At 50.6% G+C, this 16,102-nt stretch overlaps 1 protein-coding gene across 1 annotated transcript in view; it reads right to left on the bottom strand.

Annotated features, from left to right (window-relative positions):
• Positions 1-2,745: 2,745 nt before the first annotated feature.
• The window catches only part of LOC123813617 (xanthine dehydrogenase/oxidase-like), a 59,881-nt gene continuing 46,524 nt past the window's right edge, over positions 2,746-16,102 (bottom strand). Inside the window, 12 exon segments of the mRNA XM_045830681.1 lie at positions 2,746-3,333; positions 5,049-5,222; positions 6,450-6,638; positions 7,976-8,041; positions 8,807-8,921; positions 10,621-10,673; positions 12,616-12,648; positions 12,650-12,691; positions 13,366-13,494; positions 14,361-14,456; positions 14,991-15,072; positions 15,895-16,040. Of these exon segments, the coding sequence (XP_045686637.1) occupies positions 3,283-3,333; positions 5,049-5,222; positions 6,450-6,638; positions 7,976-8,041; positions 8,807-8,921; positions 10,621-10,673; positions 12,616-12,648; positions 12,650-12,691; positions 13,366-13,494; positions 14,361-14,456; positions 14,991-15,072; positions 15,895-16,040 (1,176 nt within the window). The 3' untranslated portion in view covers positions 2,746-3,282.

Below are 16,102 nucleotides of genomic sequence, written 5' to 3'. Positions count from 1 at the left end.
TCACTGAAGGGCTGTGCGACCCTAAAGGAGTCACTTACCCTCTCTGGGCTTACGTTCCTCAGCTCTAAAACAAAGAGCTTGAACTTGATGGTCTTCAAGGTCCTTCCAACTCTGGGATGCTGAGCTGGCCTTGGGGATTGCGTGAGGCCAGGGCCGAGCCACTTGAAGGGTGGAGATGATGCTAAAAACTCTTTGGGCAGTGCCTGATTATTGCCACACCCATCAGTGGGCTGCTTTGTGTCAGGTGACAAGGCTGCCACAGGATCTGTCTCCTGCCTTAGGGGACAAGTGCTCCCCCGGTTCAGGACAGAGACAGAAGGGCAGACCCCTGAGCCTGGGGGCCCCGGGTAGCATCAGACCTAGCAGGTCGGGGAAGCTGCATGCTGCAAATAGCTGTATTCCAAGATCTAAAAGGGGCAGCGAATGGGATGGTTTCCAGGCTCCCCCTCAGCTAAAGATAAAAATATCATGGGCTCAGGGATGTCCCCAGTCATAAATCAACCAGCTAGGACTATTTTTGTCCTTGTCCCGTGCCAGGGGTCCCATCCTGCAACCTCCATCCATCTCATCCTCCCCTTCCTGGTCTCCCAGCTACCTCGGCTCTGACACAGGAGGAGGTTCACGCTCTGCCTCCGGACAGAAGCTCAGCAGCTGGGCCACGCCAGCGTGAGAATCCTACCCCTGGCTACAGGTGAAGAGACAGGCATTCTGGTGCCTCCACCAGCCTCCATGAGCCTGCTGAGCGTGCATCCACTCTGACAGGCTGACCAAGTCCCAGTCCAGGCCAGGTTTCCCGCCTGCATGGCCAGCAGGCAGTCCCTGGGCCAGGTCATGGTGTTTTTCCAGGAGTAAACATCCCTGGGTAAGCCCGCTGTCTGGCTGTGGGTGGGGCTTCTCCTTCGTGTCATCACAGGGGTTAAAGTCCCACTTCTTAAGGGCACTGGGAGGATTAAATGAGACTTTGTATGTAAAGCGCTAAACTTAGCACCTGGCAAGTCACACAACTCAGAAAATAAGACTTTCCCCCCTGGCCACTGTCAGGAGCTGAGACTTTCACGGCTGACCCATGTCTTCAGGGAGCTCCTTTGAGGAGATTTTTGTCCATGTGAAACCCCAAGTCAGCTTCAATTCCAGCTCTCGGAAAGATCTTTGAAGACATTTCGTGCACTCTGAGGTCCTAAATCAGTTAGTTCCCTAGTGACTAACCACAGAAGGATGTGGCAGCTGGGCCAGCAGAGACCGCCGTCTCACGTCCACTCTCACACTGCCCTCTGCAGGCTCCAGTCGATACTGCAGGTGTTGTGTGCGGCGTCCTTGGGGGCTAGGATCCTCCTCTGTAGACTTGAGGCTCATGGCTACTTGAAACTAATTACAAAAATTCTGAGGCACATCATTTTTTTGCCACTCTGACAAAAAAATAAGTACACTTGTGATTCAGAAAAAAAAATAATAGTAATCAACTACTCTTTTCACTCCAAAGTGACTTTTTAAAATATCAGGTGCCTATACTTATATAAATGGATTTCTGGTACCAAGACTTAACCAATCCGATGCAATGTCATTACGTGACATGACCAGTAAAATGCAGCTCTATGACATACGACCTGTACGCTTGTGGTTCCGGATGGGGCATTCACACTAGACGATTGTTGTGTGGGCTGTTGTCATTTTTTTTACAATCTAAAGGAAAAGAGCCCAGTGCCCCTGACTAAATAATCAGGTAGTGCATGTTTTAAACATTCTTGTGGCATACCTGTGGGAAATTGCATCCCTAGAACATTCCAGAAAAACCATTTGAAACAGACAGGTGTGGATAGCAATGTAAATACTGGACCAATTTTTAAAGCTCTTTAGTTTTGGTCATGTTAGAAGGGAATTGTGTAGGAAATGATGTGTGTTAGTGAATGAAGGCACGTGAGTGTTGCGTGTGTGCAATCTCCAGGCATGACGGCAGGCTGAGATGGCAAACATCGGCATTTGGTGTGGCTGTGATGACCGGTAAACACTGCTCCTGTGCCGGCCAGCTCACGGTGGAGTTTATTCGTGACATCAGGCTCCAGGCTCAACCGCACAGCTCCCACTCACCTTCCGAGGCCAGAGCTGTGGACCCTGTCTGGTAACACATGGGGATTTCACGCTATGAGGGCACATGACAATGTCACATCACCCACCTGGTTCCACAAAGCGATGCGGAGGGAAGTTCTCACCTGCTGGAGCAACTACAGGGTGTCTGCCTTTCTCTCGCTCTTTGCCAGCCTTGGGGACTTGGAGGAATCTCCGCAGAGTTCCTTAGGCCCAGATATTACCTCACAGTAAGCAAGCCAAGTTGTAACTGCAGATTCCTTATCTAACTGGAGTTTTCAGGTCACATATTTATAGACTTGAGAGCTAGAGAAGACCTCGGAGGTTATTCCAGTGCCATCCTTTCATTTGGCACTAAAGTGAAGCACAGAAAAGGGAACTGATGTCCAAGGTCACACAGGTGAAGACAGAGCTAGGTGAGAATCCAGGCTCCTTAACTGTTTTTATTCTGGCTGATCTTAAGTTTGAGTAGTATCCTTTTTAGATGGAAGTTACTCTGGCTTAAAGGAAGATTTGAACCCTGATTTTTTTTTCTTTTTCTTTTTTTTTTCTTTTTTTGGAGATACACAAAGGGGATGAGAAGAAACCTAGCATAGCACACTGTAGGTGCTCAATTAATCTTACTTTATGCAGCTTAACAAATTAGATCCAATTAACCTTGAATTGCTTTAATTCTTTATTTTCTCCAATGAGCCAAAGGTTGTTAGAGGTTTGAATCTCACCCCACTGTCCCACTGTAAAACTGGGCACAGATCTAAAGTTACAACATGACATTAATTGGTTTGAAAGAAAGGCTTTTGAGGAAGGCACATGGACTTAAAGCAATTTTGGTTTAAGCTTCTGGAGGTTTGTATGATTCTCTTTGAAGGACACTTGAGGTTATACAGTCTGCCCAGTGAGTAGCATGTAGCACAAACACTTCCTAAATCAGTTTAATCGTACACATGATTAAAACAGACATGAAATGACCCTTAATTGCATATTACCCACTTCGGTCTTGGGCCTAATAGTTTAGAATTGGCTTATCATTATACTTGCAAAGCACATTTTTTGATCAAAATCTTCCAGTGCATTCAGTGTTCTTCCAAACACCATTCGGATAAAGCACAGCACTGTCACCCTGCCACTCCCGTAGATCCGTGTTCCATGCTCCGTGGAAGGCCCGAATAGCAGAAGACAAGTCTGCCAGGTGCTTTCTCTTCAGACCCTCACAGACCAGGGTTTGCAGTTCTCTAGTATGCCCGTGACACACTGGAAAGGAACGATACAGAACTCACTGCTTGGGTCTTTCCATAGTACATGTCTCCTCCTGTCCATACTCTCTCTTTCTCTTTTGTTTAATCCTCACCCAAGGATATGTTTATTGATTTTAGAAAGAGAGGAAGGGAGAGAGAGAAACATCAATTGGTTGCCTCCCACAAGTGCTCTGACCTGGGATCAAACCCACAAACTTTAGGTGTAGGACATGCCACTCCAACCAGCCGAGCCACCCAGCTGGAGCCCCTCTGCCCTCTCGTACACAGTCACCTCCCACCACTGCCAGCCACCACCGTGAGGACCAAACGCCACTTCGCAGTCCCGGCTGTTGGCAGTGCCCCCAGGGCAGGGCCCCTTATGTTCCTAGTCATTCCTTTATTTTTATTGAGCACTTTTCATGTGGCAGCCACCCTAGTAGGCTCTGGAAACACAGGGATGACCAGACACAGAAGTGGTCCCTCCTGCAGCACTCACCGTTCTTCAAAAGCATAGAATCAGCTTCTCAGTCATATCCACTGCAGGGATGTTAAATCACTGGTGCGTTTTTACATAGTAAAGGGGCTTAGATTAGAATCTCTGCTTTAGGTCTGGGGCCTTGGACTGGCTCATTAAATCATTGAGTTGTGCATCAGATTATTCACAAGGAGCACGTGTGCAACCCGTGCAAGCTTCTAGGGAGCCATGCAGCACCTCCCCCTCCTCTTGGGATGGGGTCGGGGAACTGTCAGCACCGGGGCCGTGTCGGGAAGGTTCTGGGCTGGGGAAGGCGGCTGCACAGCCATGGGCGTCCTCACTGCCTGGCAGCTCCACACACTGCATGCGTGGCTCTCGCCCCAGAGCTAAAGCTGCCGGCGGGCCTGAAGGATGACTGTCCACCTCCTTCACTCTCAGTGCTGAGGTCTGGGATGGCAGCTTTGCCTGCCCTGGGGGCTCTCCAGAACCTTCCCCATTCCTGGAACCCTCTGGGTCTGTAAGCACCCACTTCACCTCTAAACCCAAAGGGCCTATCAAATTTCCCACCAAATAACCCAGGAGGAACTCCAACTTGGGGGTCAGGAAGAGCCTGGTTCTGCCACCTCAGCGGAGGCTGCCAGTGCAAAGGCAACTGAAGAACCCTGTGTGTGCAGGAGCCCAGCTTCTCTGCGGCAGTAACCAGTCGCCATTCAGTGACGCCATCTGGCTTCCTGCATGGTCTTCGAGGACACCTGTGTGTCCCCAGCGTCAGCCTGACACATGGCAATCACAGGACCAGTGTGGGTCATCTAATTAATTAATTTGTTTCTCTTTCTTTCTCCATGTCCATGATACCTCATGCTGTGATTTTAGCAAAGCAGGATCATAAAAACATGCTAGTGGTGGGCACAAAATTAGGCTCTTTTGAAGTTTTATCCATCACCTTCACCTTCATGGGAAATAATGAGATCTGTGGGTGATAGCTCTGTATCACACAGCTCCCCCTTCCTCTAAAGAGGCCCAGCTACAAGCTGCACTTTAAGCGGGTTTCTTACTATTTTCTTGCAAGTTCAAAGGAGTGCCTCAACTGGACGGTGGAGGGTAGCATTGACCCAAGGCTGCCCGGTTGAAAGACAGCCTAACATCTTACTGCCCTCTGCAGAGCCTTCCCCTGCAGCTCACAGGCCTCTACCCCGGCCCCCCGCCCCCCAGACCGAGTGGCTGCAGGCTGAGTGGGTGCTTGAGAGGCATCATACCAGGGTAGTGAACTTGTCCACGCAGGCATTGCGGATCTTCTCCGGGGTGGCAGGGCTGTCTAGCCGGAAAAGCTCCTTCGCATTACCTGCATGCTGATCTCGAGCTGCCCGGATGGCATCCTTGATGGCAAAGAAGATGGAGGCCGCCAGGAAAAGAGGAGGCTCCCCGACAGCCTGAGGGGACAGCGTGGGGGACAAGAAGTCAGGCCAAGAGGCCCCGGCCCCCACAGCAGGAGGGTCAGCGATGCCAGAACCGCAGCCACCAGCACCAGCCAGCCTCAGTCAGTCAGGGCTGGGAACAATCAGTCTGGTGAGTGACTTGACCTCGCTGGCACGTTTCTTTGAACTCTGCGTGATTCTCTGATGACATCATGCAAATGTAATGTACGATTAAAAGTAATATTCAATAGTTGTTCTGTACAAAAAAACGAAAACAAAACCTGGCATGGACTTCCACTCACTCCTCAATTATAAGCGGAGGGGAACTACAGCGCTGACCCCAGCATTTATGGGCAGCATAGTTAGACTTATAGCAGCTACCGGAATACACACGTCACGGCAAACAAGAACTAAAGCCTTTCCTAACACAGGCGATTTTGGCCTGCAAAGCACAGACCAAACACTATCTGTATCAGAATCACTAGGGACACCTGTTAAAAATGCCTGTTCCAGGGCCCTGCCCCAGACCTACTAAATCACAGTTTTCTAGGGGTGGGCCCCACGGAACTGCATTTTTATCATGAACTAATGGCAGGGACTGCAGTGTCCCAGGCCCTCCCAGGGTAACATAACCCATGAGATGGGCAAAGGAGTGGGTTTCACTGCTGGCAGGTGATTGTCTGTCTTCCTTAGAATTAGAACTCTATCAATCAACTTGATTGATTTTCAACCATTTTTTTCATACTTGCTGGGGACACAGAAGAAACAGAGGATGGCTCTCATCCTTCAGGCATGCGGATCAAGTCTTAGGTCGGGCAGCAGCCACTGAAGGAGGTGGTGGGGGCACACAGAGGCGCTGCCCCATTTTCAGTGGGTCTGCTGGCTCTCACGGGATGACAGGGCACTGTATCTGTGAGATCACCTCTGGGACGAAACAGCAGGGATGCGCGCCTGAGACATGGACATAGGTCAGGGTTTGACCCACAGGACTGGGCTGAGGAATTCCTCACTGTGCCCTGGCTTCAGCCACATGGAGGTGGTGTCATGCTCAATCCGGTCCCCTGGTTCTCAGGCAAGACTGCCGGTCCCTTCACCACTCTCACCAAAGCCAGGGTCAAGCCCTCTTCTCTCTTCCACATGAGCCACCTGCAGACCCACATGGCAGGCAGCTGGAGCCCCGTCACCACCCACGGCCTCCCACAGAGCAGGCAGGAAGGCAGCCCAGGCCCAGGGCAACCATACCTTGGACGCATAGATGGCCTTCTTGTTGGGGCAGTCGCGGAGCAGGGACACCCTGAACTCAGTGGGGATGCTGCCGAATGCAGGGATCTTGTAGGTGCTGGGGCCACGCGTGTGCAGAACCCCATCGGGGGAGTAATGCAGCTCCTCCATGGTGAAGAGGCCCAGGCCCTGGACAAAGGCCCCTTCCACCTGCAGGGCAGACAGAGACCGTGGACACACTGCCTTGCCCACTCCCAGGGACGGGTCCTGCTTCCCATAGCGGGCACCAAGCCACCCTGACTGGGGCCTGGAAAGAAGCTGCAAACAGCCCTGCACTGCCTATCTGGCTCCTGCCCACCCGAGATGACCACTCTAGGCCTCCTCCAGGCATTGGCGCAGGAAGAGCACAGGCATTAACCCTGACGGTGAGTGTCAGAACTGGTCAGAGAGCCCAGGAGGCTCACACCAGGGTGGGCATGATTTCCCATTACAGCCTGACTCAGGGCAGGCAAAGATGTTCCTCCCATGTCGTCTCTGGGGAAATGGTGACCTCGAGCTGAGACACAAGCTCACAAGCTGATGGTTGCTGAGTGTCCGCCAGGCACCCACGCTCCTCCTGTGTGCTGAGTGGGACCATGCTTCTGAGCAGCCCCACCAGAGCAGATACCAGGCTTTTTGAACTCCCAGCCCTCCCTGCCCTCTGGGAAGAGGAGTGGCCCTGGGGTAGCTTTCTGGTCTGTTCGGGGGCACCCACCACACTCCGCTGGCTCACTCATCTGCTCGCCTGGCCTCGTTCCTCAGAATCAGGGAGTGGCGCACACAGCCAGACAAGAAAGTCGGGGGACCAGGTCTAACCACCTTCACGTCTGCGGGGTCCAGCGCAGGGCCTGCCCAACGGCTGGTCAGTGAACGAATGAACCAACTGACCAATGACTTGGTCTCTGTGTACTCAGTAATTGTCCACTTTTGAAAAATGCAATTTACCTTCTCTCCCAGATGCTCAGTACTTTAGGCTCTGGTTCCTCCTTCTGTCTCTTCTGCTCCTACCTGCTCTGTACAATAAATACTCTCATATTTTTTAAAGTGTGTTTCTTTGGGCCATCCCTTTCCTCCTGTTGTTTCGAACCCATGCTGGAGTACATTGCTGTCATGGGCAGAAGGAAAATGAGGAGCGGGTACCTTCCCTGACCTCAGACCTCACTTTCTGCACATCGACCCCAAACTCAATCTCCATGCAACCGTGCTCCCTCTCACACTGTGCATGTGCGTATGTGTGTGTGTGCACGATGTTTTCTCCATTAATTTTGTTCTCCAAGGCACGAGTGCCCTTTCCAAGTCAATCCACACTCATTTGTCTTCTGCCTCAAGAGGGTGGGGGCTCTCTGCATCTAACTCCCACTCTGAGGAAGACACTCTTGCCACCACATTCAGACCTGCCTAAAAATGACACCGGACAAGATGCTGTGGCTGGTGACCCTAGGAAGCCTGGGCACATCAATAACCAAGTCTGTCACCACCCAGGCTCCTTACCCGCCCACGAGCCTTACCTGTCCAATATCGATGGCAGGGTTCAGACTGGAGCCCACATCCATGATGATGTCTGTGCGAATATTCTACAGGGGAGGGCGAAATAACAGCAGTTGAGAAGAAAGGGATGTGTGGAAGGACATGTGGGATCCCGGTGACCCTTAGACTATGAAGCGCCAACCCAGACGGCACTTTCCCAAGCAGAGTGCTCAGAGCACACTCAGACAGGAGCACAGGCCCTCCCGCCCATCTCTGCTGCCATCTTCACTGCGGAAGTTCGAGTTCTCAGCAGCAGCTGGGAAGGGGTTGGGATGGCAATGGTCTCAGTAACCCAAAATAACTGCTCGCCCACCCACGTGTGAGTGGGAGGGGCAGGTCTGTAGGCCGCTGGGGCTTCAGACCTGAGTCTGGGTGGAAAATGTAAGGAAGGCGTCAGCAAAGTACGTTCCGTGGGCTGAATCCAGCCACCCCCTTGTGTTTGTACAGCCTGTGAGCTAGTAATGGTTTTTATGTTATTAAATAACCAAAAAAAATAAAAAGAACATGTGGTGACATATGAAACCCATTCAATACATGCCATTCACACTCAGTGTGCATCAATAACATTTACGGGACACAACGACGCTTATTCGTCTTCCTGCGTCCACGGCCGCCTGTGCGCTGCGATGATGATGTCGAGGCAGCGTCTTCGTGGCCCAGAAAGCCTGGAGTTTTTACTCTCTGGTCCTGTACAGGAAGTTTGCCGAGCCGCGATGTGAGACACTGTCTTCCCAACCACAGAGTTTGTCTCTTGGTGGTCCAGTTCAGTTCTTTTTCCCCCCTTTACTGCTGAAGTTCTGCAAACTTCTTACCTTATGATCCCCTGTGAGGCAGTCAATCTCCACTTCAGAGCAGGCCACCCCATAGGAGAAGTAGTGGAAGGGGATCCCTGAGTTGGTCTCAAAGCTGTAACCAAGGTTGGGCGTTCTGGAGCAGAAAACGAAAAAAACATTGTCTATATATTGTGATGAATATAATCCCCCCATAAATATACAAGCAGCTTGTCCCACAAGATCTTAAGACCCCAAAGGTTGTATTTTTTCATTCATCTGTTCTTCAAAAAAGTCCACGTGTTTGAATATTTTAACGATTTAACGAAACCCAGGCATTCCAGAGCACTGTGTCTCTTGTCTCTGTTCCATTTTGCCAGTGGCCCTCATACGAGCCATTCTGTGCGGCCGAGCGGTGTTTAGTATCAGGGTGCTGGCCTCTACGTGGTGGAAACAGAGGTGACAGAGTTCCCTGAGCTCACAAAGGACATGAAATTCACACTCCAAAGGATCCACGAGCTAGAATTCACGATCTCAGAACCAAAGGTTCCTGTGTGGACTGCTAGGCTGTTCACACAAGCTCACCTTGGGCTGCTCATCTGTCCTTAGAGCTACACACCTGCTCACAGGTGAAAGTTAGCAAGATCACTATCTCAGACCAGCCTGGGTGCATCTTTAAGCAGCCACTTGCCTGCATTACCCCTCCTCTACGGGTCCCTTCTAAATTTCAACAAATGACTTGAGGAAAGTGTTAATAATAAAAGTAGATGCTCTCCTACATGTTTCTTTCTTTTCCAGTCCTGAGTATCTTATGCAATTCCGATTTTGCATGTTGTGTATATGTATGTATATACGTGTATATATTCTCACATCAGAGTTTACAGTACTCTGTATCTAAGTTATTCTGCACATGACACAGAAATAATGTGATGTGATCAGAATCTGCATGAAAATAAAATCGATACAGGACTGAGAAAGAAGGCTTCTCCCAGGAGGAAGCTCAACTTTCTTTGACCTCTCTTTCCGCCATCTTCGTCTGGGTATTCCCTGATACAACCCCAGTTTTATCAGCTCCAAAATGAAATAGGAACTTATCAGAAAATCCACACTAGTTTGTGTTTGCATAGACCAAACATTACATAATCCCAGGGAGCATTGGCAAAACATTACTTTGCCTAAATAATAAAAATAAAGATAGATTTATATATTTACAAAATCTTTTGAAGCATACAATGAACTATTTCCCAAATCCACTGATCTGTGAAAGGAAAAGTCCTAGTTAAACTTCCCAGAGAAAGCTAAAACATGACGTCTGACAGTCACTACAATCATATCTTTTCACAGCTTCTAAATCAGATGGGCCAACCTCCAGCTCTTCAAGCTACTACTGGACTTTACAGTTGCGGAAGACGGGCGCTCTTTTCTAAACCTCACTGTAAGTTCTGTGAGTTTGGCGCGTTGTAACAAGGCCATGTGCTCTAAATCCTTCCATTCTTTTGAAGGGAAGACTCCGTAAAGAAATCCAATGCGTAGTACACAGTGACACACCAGGAAACTCAGAATACACACCCCCCACCCACCCCGGCACTCACAGGTGGGCGCTGATGGAGGCGTGGTTGGAAATTGTTCCATTCTGTCACGAATGAGGAAACACATTTGTAGGGAATCAGTGATTTCCCCAAGGCCCACGTATTTTAGAACATCTGTAAGTGGAAATTAGTGGAAGTCCACTGAAAAGAGCAGAGTTTTGGTGGAACTGCTCTCTCCTGGCCGCAGGCCGACAGAACTGAGTGCTGGAAGGACCCCGGGAGGCCAGGAGGACAGCACAGTGTGGGATGGGTGAGCACCCTACGTACTTATAAAACCCGGTGGCGGACAAGCTCACGGCACCCTCGTAGGCAGCCACAACCTGTGGAGAAGAAACAGCCATCAGGAAGGGGGTCAGCATGGTTTCCACAAACCCTGACCCGGCACCCAGCTTTGGTAAGCTCCACCTCCTCTTCTGGAACTCAACTGACACCTCACTGGCAGTTCTCACTGCCACCTCCCCCACCCCAACCCGCCCCAGCCCTTGACTTCGAAGCCTGGAGCGCTAACTGGTCTTCCTGCCTTAGGCTGCCTCCCCAACCCCACCCCACCCCTCCAGCACAGGCAGAGTGAGCAGCTTACATACCACACGCCCACGGCACTCTCTACTCTAGACCTTCTGATGACTCCCTGCTGCCTACAGAGCAAATACCTGATATTAAGGACCCCGATCATCTCTGGTGTAGCACACACACCATGGCCACACTGGCCAAACTCAAGTGTCAACTCTCTCTCATCCCCTCCATATCCCCGTACCTGGGCACATCTGTGTATGTGGCTCCTCTGCCATATCTGTCCAAACCCTCTTCTTCCCCCACCAACTAGCTCGAGCTTTCTTCTCCAATTGCCTCGCCTCAACAATTACTCCCTCTACTGGCCATTTTAATAACAACTCCCTGTATTGCTCATTTGATATCTATGTTCTTATGGATACTTTCCTATTCATAAATTTATCCATCTATCTGCTCACCCATCCTATCTCCTTAACTACATCATAAGTTTTTGAGGGTACCCTCAACACCAAGATCTAACTTATTGTTGATATAGTTTGCATTGTAATTGTCATCAATAACCAAGCCCTTAACTATGCACCAGATGCTATCGAGTAATCTGCACACATTATCTTACTGAATATTCAGCACCACCCTATAAGAGCAGCATTATTTCATCTTACAGATGAGAAAACATTTCTCTGGGATCCTTACCCTGTGTATAGGGTGTCAACTATGTACATATATGGTGGCGGTGGAAATAATGACTGGTCGGCAATACAATACAGACACTGAACAGATTTGATGCCTGCCATCTCCTGACTACACCTCTGTGACCATGACTTTTTTGAGGTTATCTGCTCCTAAGAGACACTGGACAATATGGCTAATAGTGGATGACAAAGCTCAGGTCAGCAGACTGTAAAGGCTGTTGTCGAACACACTGACACCCCCTTCCAAACTGACACTAGAATCTGCACTACCGAAACCTGCCTGCATCCCACGGGATCTGTGTGTGTGCTGGCATGCGTGGGGAAGGGAAGGGAGGCAGAGGAAGATGAGTGGGTCTGGCAGAAAAAGCCGGTTTCCTTTGACCCTGCTGCACCCCTGAGCTGGTGCGCACGCAGCCGCCTTCTAGGCATTACTCCAGTACCGTGCCGCCCCTGCCCCCCTTCCAGCACTTCCTGCAGCTTCCCTCTGGGGGCTCCCGGCACGCGGGCCTCCCAACCCGAAATCAGGGAACTGGGTTCATTCCTATCGGGACTGCTTGTCCTGTGACTCCGAAAATCCCAGGAATGATATAAACTCTCGTATAATATCTTTTCCTCCCGCTCCCTTGCAGATGACATCCCAGTGGGGGGAGGCTGACAGGGGCAGCCCTCTGAGAGAGGGGGGGTCCGAAGAAAACCAGGCTGACCAGGGCTATGGGTGAGTGAGGTGTGGGGCCATGCTGAGGGAAGAATTCACAGTGAGGCGCGTCCCACTGAGCCGTCTTCTCGGGCTCAGGCAGCCACACCCCCAGTTCCCACAGCACTGTCGAAACCCTGGATCAGAAATGTTCCTTAAGCAACTTCCCTCAACTATGAAAACCACTGGGAAAGGGGCCCAGCAAGGCTGAGCATCTGCTTGTCCTGGGAAAGCACCTGGACCCCTCAACCCCTCCCTGCTGTGTGACTGGGTGGCCATCTCCCCTTCCTGCTCAGGGCAGGGACAGGGGCCTGTTCTCCATTCCACTCTCACTTGCAGACGCAGCTGGGACCAGCTCAGACTCACCCAGTCTTCCCAGGAGCCAGAGGGATTCTTTTTTCTTGAAGGGTTCCAGCCTTTTCAGGATGGTCTGACAAGCTTCCTAAGGAACACACCCACCGCACACCAGACACGTCAGTCCTCTGCACGCCCTGGCTCAGGGAAAACCTCCAGGGCCCCCACAAAGCCACCTCCAAGTAATGTGCCCAGGGTGCTACTCAAACAGCTTTGTCACCCCCTAAGGAATTACCAAGGCCCAGGGTGGAAACCACTCGACCCTTCCAAGGGGACCACCACTGGCTTTTGCTTGGAGAGTACTTCCTGACCCAGTTCTTAGGCTGACCAAGGGTGAAATGTTTGAGGGATCCCTAGGGAGGCAGTTTCTCCCATCAAACTCTTTTGTTTGATTATATCCTCCACGTGGGAGAGAAGCCAGTAGGTCAGACCCGGCCAGCCCCACCATGGATTCTCGATTTCAGTCCATTGTCTGTGGCCAGTTCTCACACCAGGGAGTATGTCTCCCCAGAACCCCCTGCATTTTCTCCAACTCTTCTCCCCCTGCTACACTCATCCTTCTTGACTTTGGAGGAAGTGATTATGGTTCTTGGGCCCCTCTCTCAGCTCAGCATTTGGAGCAGCAGGGTTCTCCTGGATCGTCAAAGGCATGGTCAACAGCCAAAGAGCCTGCAAGGGCTCTTCCAGCTCCCACCCCAGGGACTCCCTGCGCCCAAAGCCCTGGGCTGGCCCTCAGCTCCGCCGGTTCCTGAGGCTCCTTACGTAGACGGCCTGCCCGTTGATGTCGCTGCTGACAGAGGCAGCTGTGGGAGAGGTGTTGGGCACCGTGCTAGTGCTTGTCTCGCTGATGTAGATCTTCGAGGTGGGGATTTTCAGAGCTCTGCTGGCCACCTGTGAAGAAAGACGGCATCGCCCTTTAGGGAAAGGGGGAGCGTGGGGCTAGGCTGCCTTTCCCCCAAGACAGGACTCGGGTTCACAAGCACAGGCAAGAAAACGATTTCCGAAAACCATAATTCTACTGACACTGGAATGTTCCCACATCTGCCTGAACTTGAAGCACTACTTTATGGAATGGTTTAGTTGGAAAAAATACTTCGTAAATCTCATGGTGATTAAAAGTGCCTTTTAACAAATTGGTAGTTACAAGATAATCACAGGGACATGAAGTGCAGCACGGGGAATATAGTCAATAATATTGTAATAACTGTGTATGGTGCCAGGTGTGTGCTGGAAACAGCAGAGGGAACACTGTGTAAAGTATATGATTGTCTAATCACTGTGTGGAACACCTGAAACTAATACGATATAATATTGAATGTGAACTGTAATTGAAAAATAGAAAAAAATGTAAAGTGCTTTTTAAAGCTAACCCTCATTTTTAAAAATCCCATTCAGCCAGCCCCCCGGAGTCAAGCAGGTGTGCTCACTCCAATCCAGCTCCACCATCCATCTCCTCTGTGAGGGGTCGCGCATGCGTGCAGAACCAGCTCCCTTTATACACACAACACACCCACCTCACACGCAGTCACAATGCCCTACAATGTTGGTAACAGAAGTGACCTCAGAGATCACACGGCCAACACATCTGCACAAATGAAGACACCCAAACCGGTAGAAGTCTTGCTCAAGGCCACATTTAAGTGAGCAGCAGAGCCAGGGCCAGAGCCTAGACCTGATTCTGCTTGCGGTAGGTCCCAGCCCCGAGCGTCTCCCAGCATCGTCCCGCACACAGACTCCACAGTCCACAGGCTGCTCACCTGGACCATCTTGGTGTGAAGGCCTTGGCCCATCTCAGTGCCCCCATGGGTCAGCAGCACAGAGCCATCGGTGTACACGTGAATCAGGGCTCCTGCCTAAGGGGAGGGAGGAAATCCAGACCCAGAACTTAGTGAGTCCTTGTGCAGCTCAGGACTTGAGACAAGAGGGACCGCAGCCCAGGGAAAAAGAGAATCGACCAACAACATTTTGGAAATAAACCCCACACAAAAATTAAAGTAATATCAATCTCATGATTTAATGAGAGAGCCCTTCAGCACTTTGGAAAAGTTTTTCATCTCTTTTCCTTCTCTCTCTCTCTCTCTCTCTGCCTCCCATGCTCAGAGGGAGGTAAATCAAGTATCTTTGTCCTTGCTCTGTAGATAGAGAAGTAGGATCAGAAAAAATGCAGTGAGTGTCCATGGTTCTGCAGCCAGGAAAGGATGAGAACTAGATTTGACCCCCAGGTCTCTGAGTCTCCCGTTGCCCTCACTGCCTCATGCATGACACGCTGGACAAAGAGGGACAGGCAAAGGGCTCCTCCAGTCAGCTCTGTCACCTAAGGCTTTCCCCTCAAACAGGAGGAAATGGGGTCCCAGTTCCATGGAGATAGAATTATATATAGCAATTACCTGATTCAGAAAAGCAAGAGTGAAGCTTATTCCAAACTTGGTGGGAATGATGCACAATCCTCTCTTTTTCCAACAATTCTCCCTGGAGAAAAAGGAACATTCTCACAGAATCTCCTCCATCATGTTTATGCCAGATTGAACAGATTTTCAGTTAGCAACTTTGTAGAATCGCAATGAGGCGTCCTCAGAGCTTCCCATATGGTCGCCGTGATAACTGCATTGTGTCCCCACTTGTGCAGACAGAATAAGAAATGCGGGGATTTGGTTTCTGGGTCCTTCCATGCCACTGGAGCAGGGCCCACCCCTGAGCATCTGACTTTAAAGTATCATCACTCTTCTTCCCCAGATGTAACTCAGATTGGGTCAGAGTATCCTGGTGACCTGGAACTGAAATTGTCTCAGGGAGGACCTGTGGCTCACTGAGGATAATGGTAACACCTCCTCTGTGCTCTATATTTGGTTTTCTGAACAACTCAGTAGAGAAGACAAAACCAGCATAATCATGGCCACCTTGCAGATGATGAAACCAAGGCCCAAGGAGATGGCGTGACCGCCAAGGTCACATTTATAGATTAGCATTGGAGGCAGTCGCACAGCTGCGGCATTCGCAGTCCTGCGCTGGTGTTCGCTGGAACGTGGTGTGCCCGGGAGGCAGACAAGCACGGAGGGATGAACCACGCTGAAAAGCTACGCTGCTCAGTGCAGGCTGGGAGCCCGCCTGCCCCCAGGCTGAGATCACTTCATGAACTTAAAGAGATGGCTATGAACGAGCTGGCTAACGCGGCAGCCTCATAAGTTATTCATTGAATTACTAGCTTTGTATTCTGAGGTCAGCAAAAAGCCTGTAGAATCGGAAACTCGAGAGGGTGCCAGAGTATCGGACTCCTTCCCTCCCGGCACTTACTTGTTGAACTTGTCAATCTCACTCTTCCGAGACTGATACTGAGAGCTTTCAAGACATTCATCCCAGCACCTGGCCAAGGTGAAGCCCTCGAGCTTCTGGTTGAAATGTGTCCGGTCGCCTTCTTTGTACATGTTCTTCCTCCGTACCTTCGCGGGGAGAGAGACACTGAGGCTTGCTGTGCGCAACAGGTGAGGGGGGCAAAACCTAA

The sequence above is a fragment of the Phyllostomus hastatus genome, unplaced genomic scaffold, assembly GCF_019186645.2.
Source record: "Phyllostomus hastatus isolate PE091 unplaced genomic scaffold, TTU_PhHast_1.1 phas_contig_1550, whole genome shotgun sequence".
Taxonomy (NCBI): Eukaryota; Metazoa; Chordata; class Mammalia; order Chiroptera; family Phyllostomidae; genus Phyllostomus; species Phyllostomus hastatus.
This window is presented reverse-complemented; position numbering and strand designations above follow the sequence as displayed.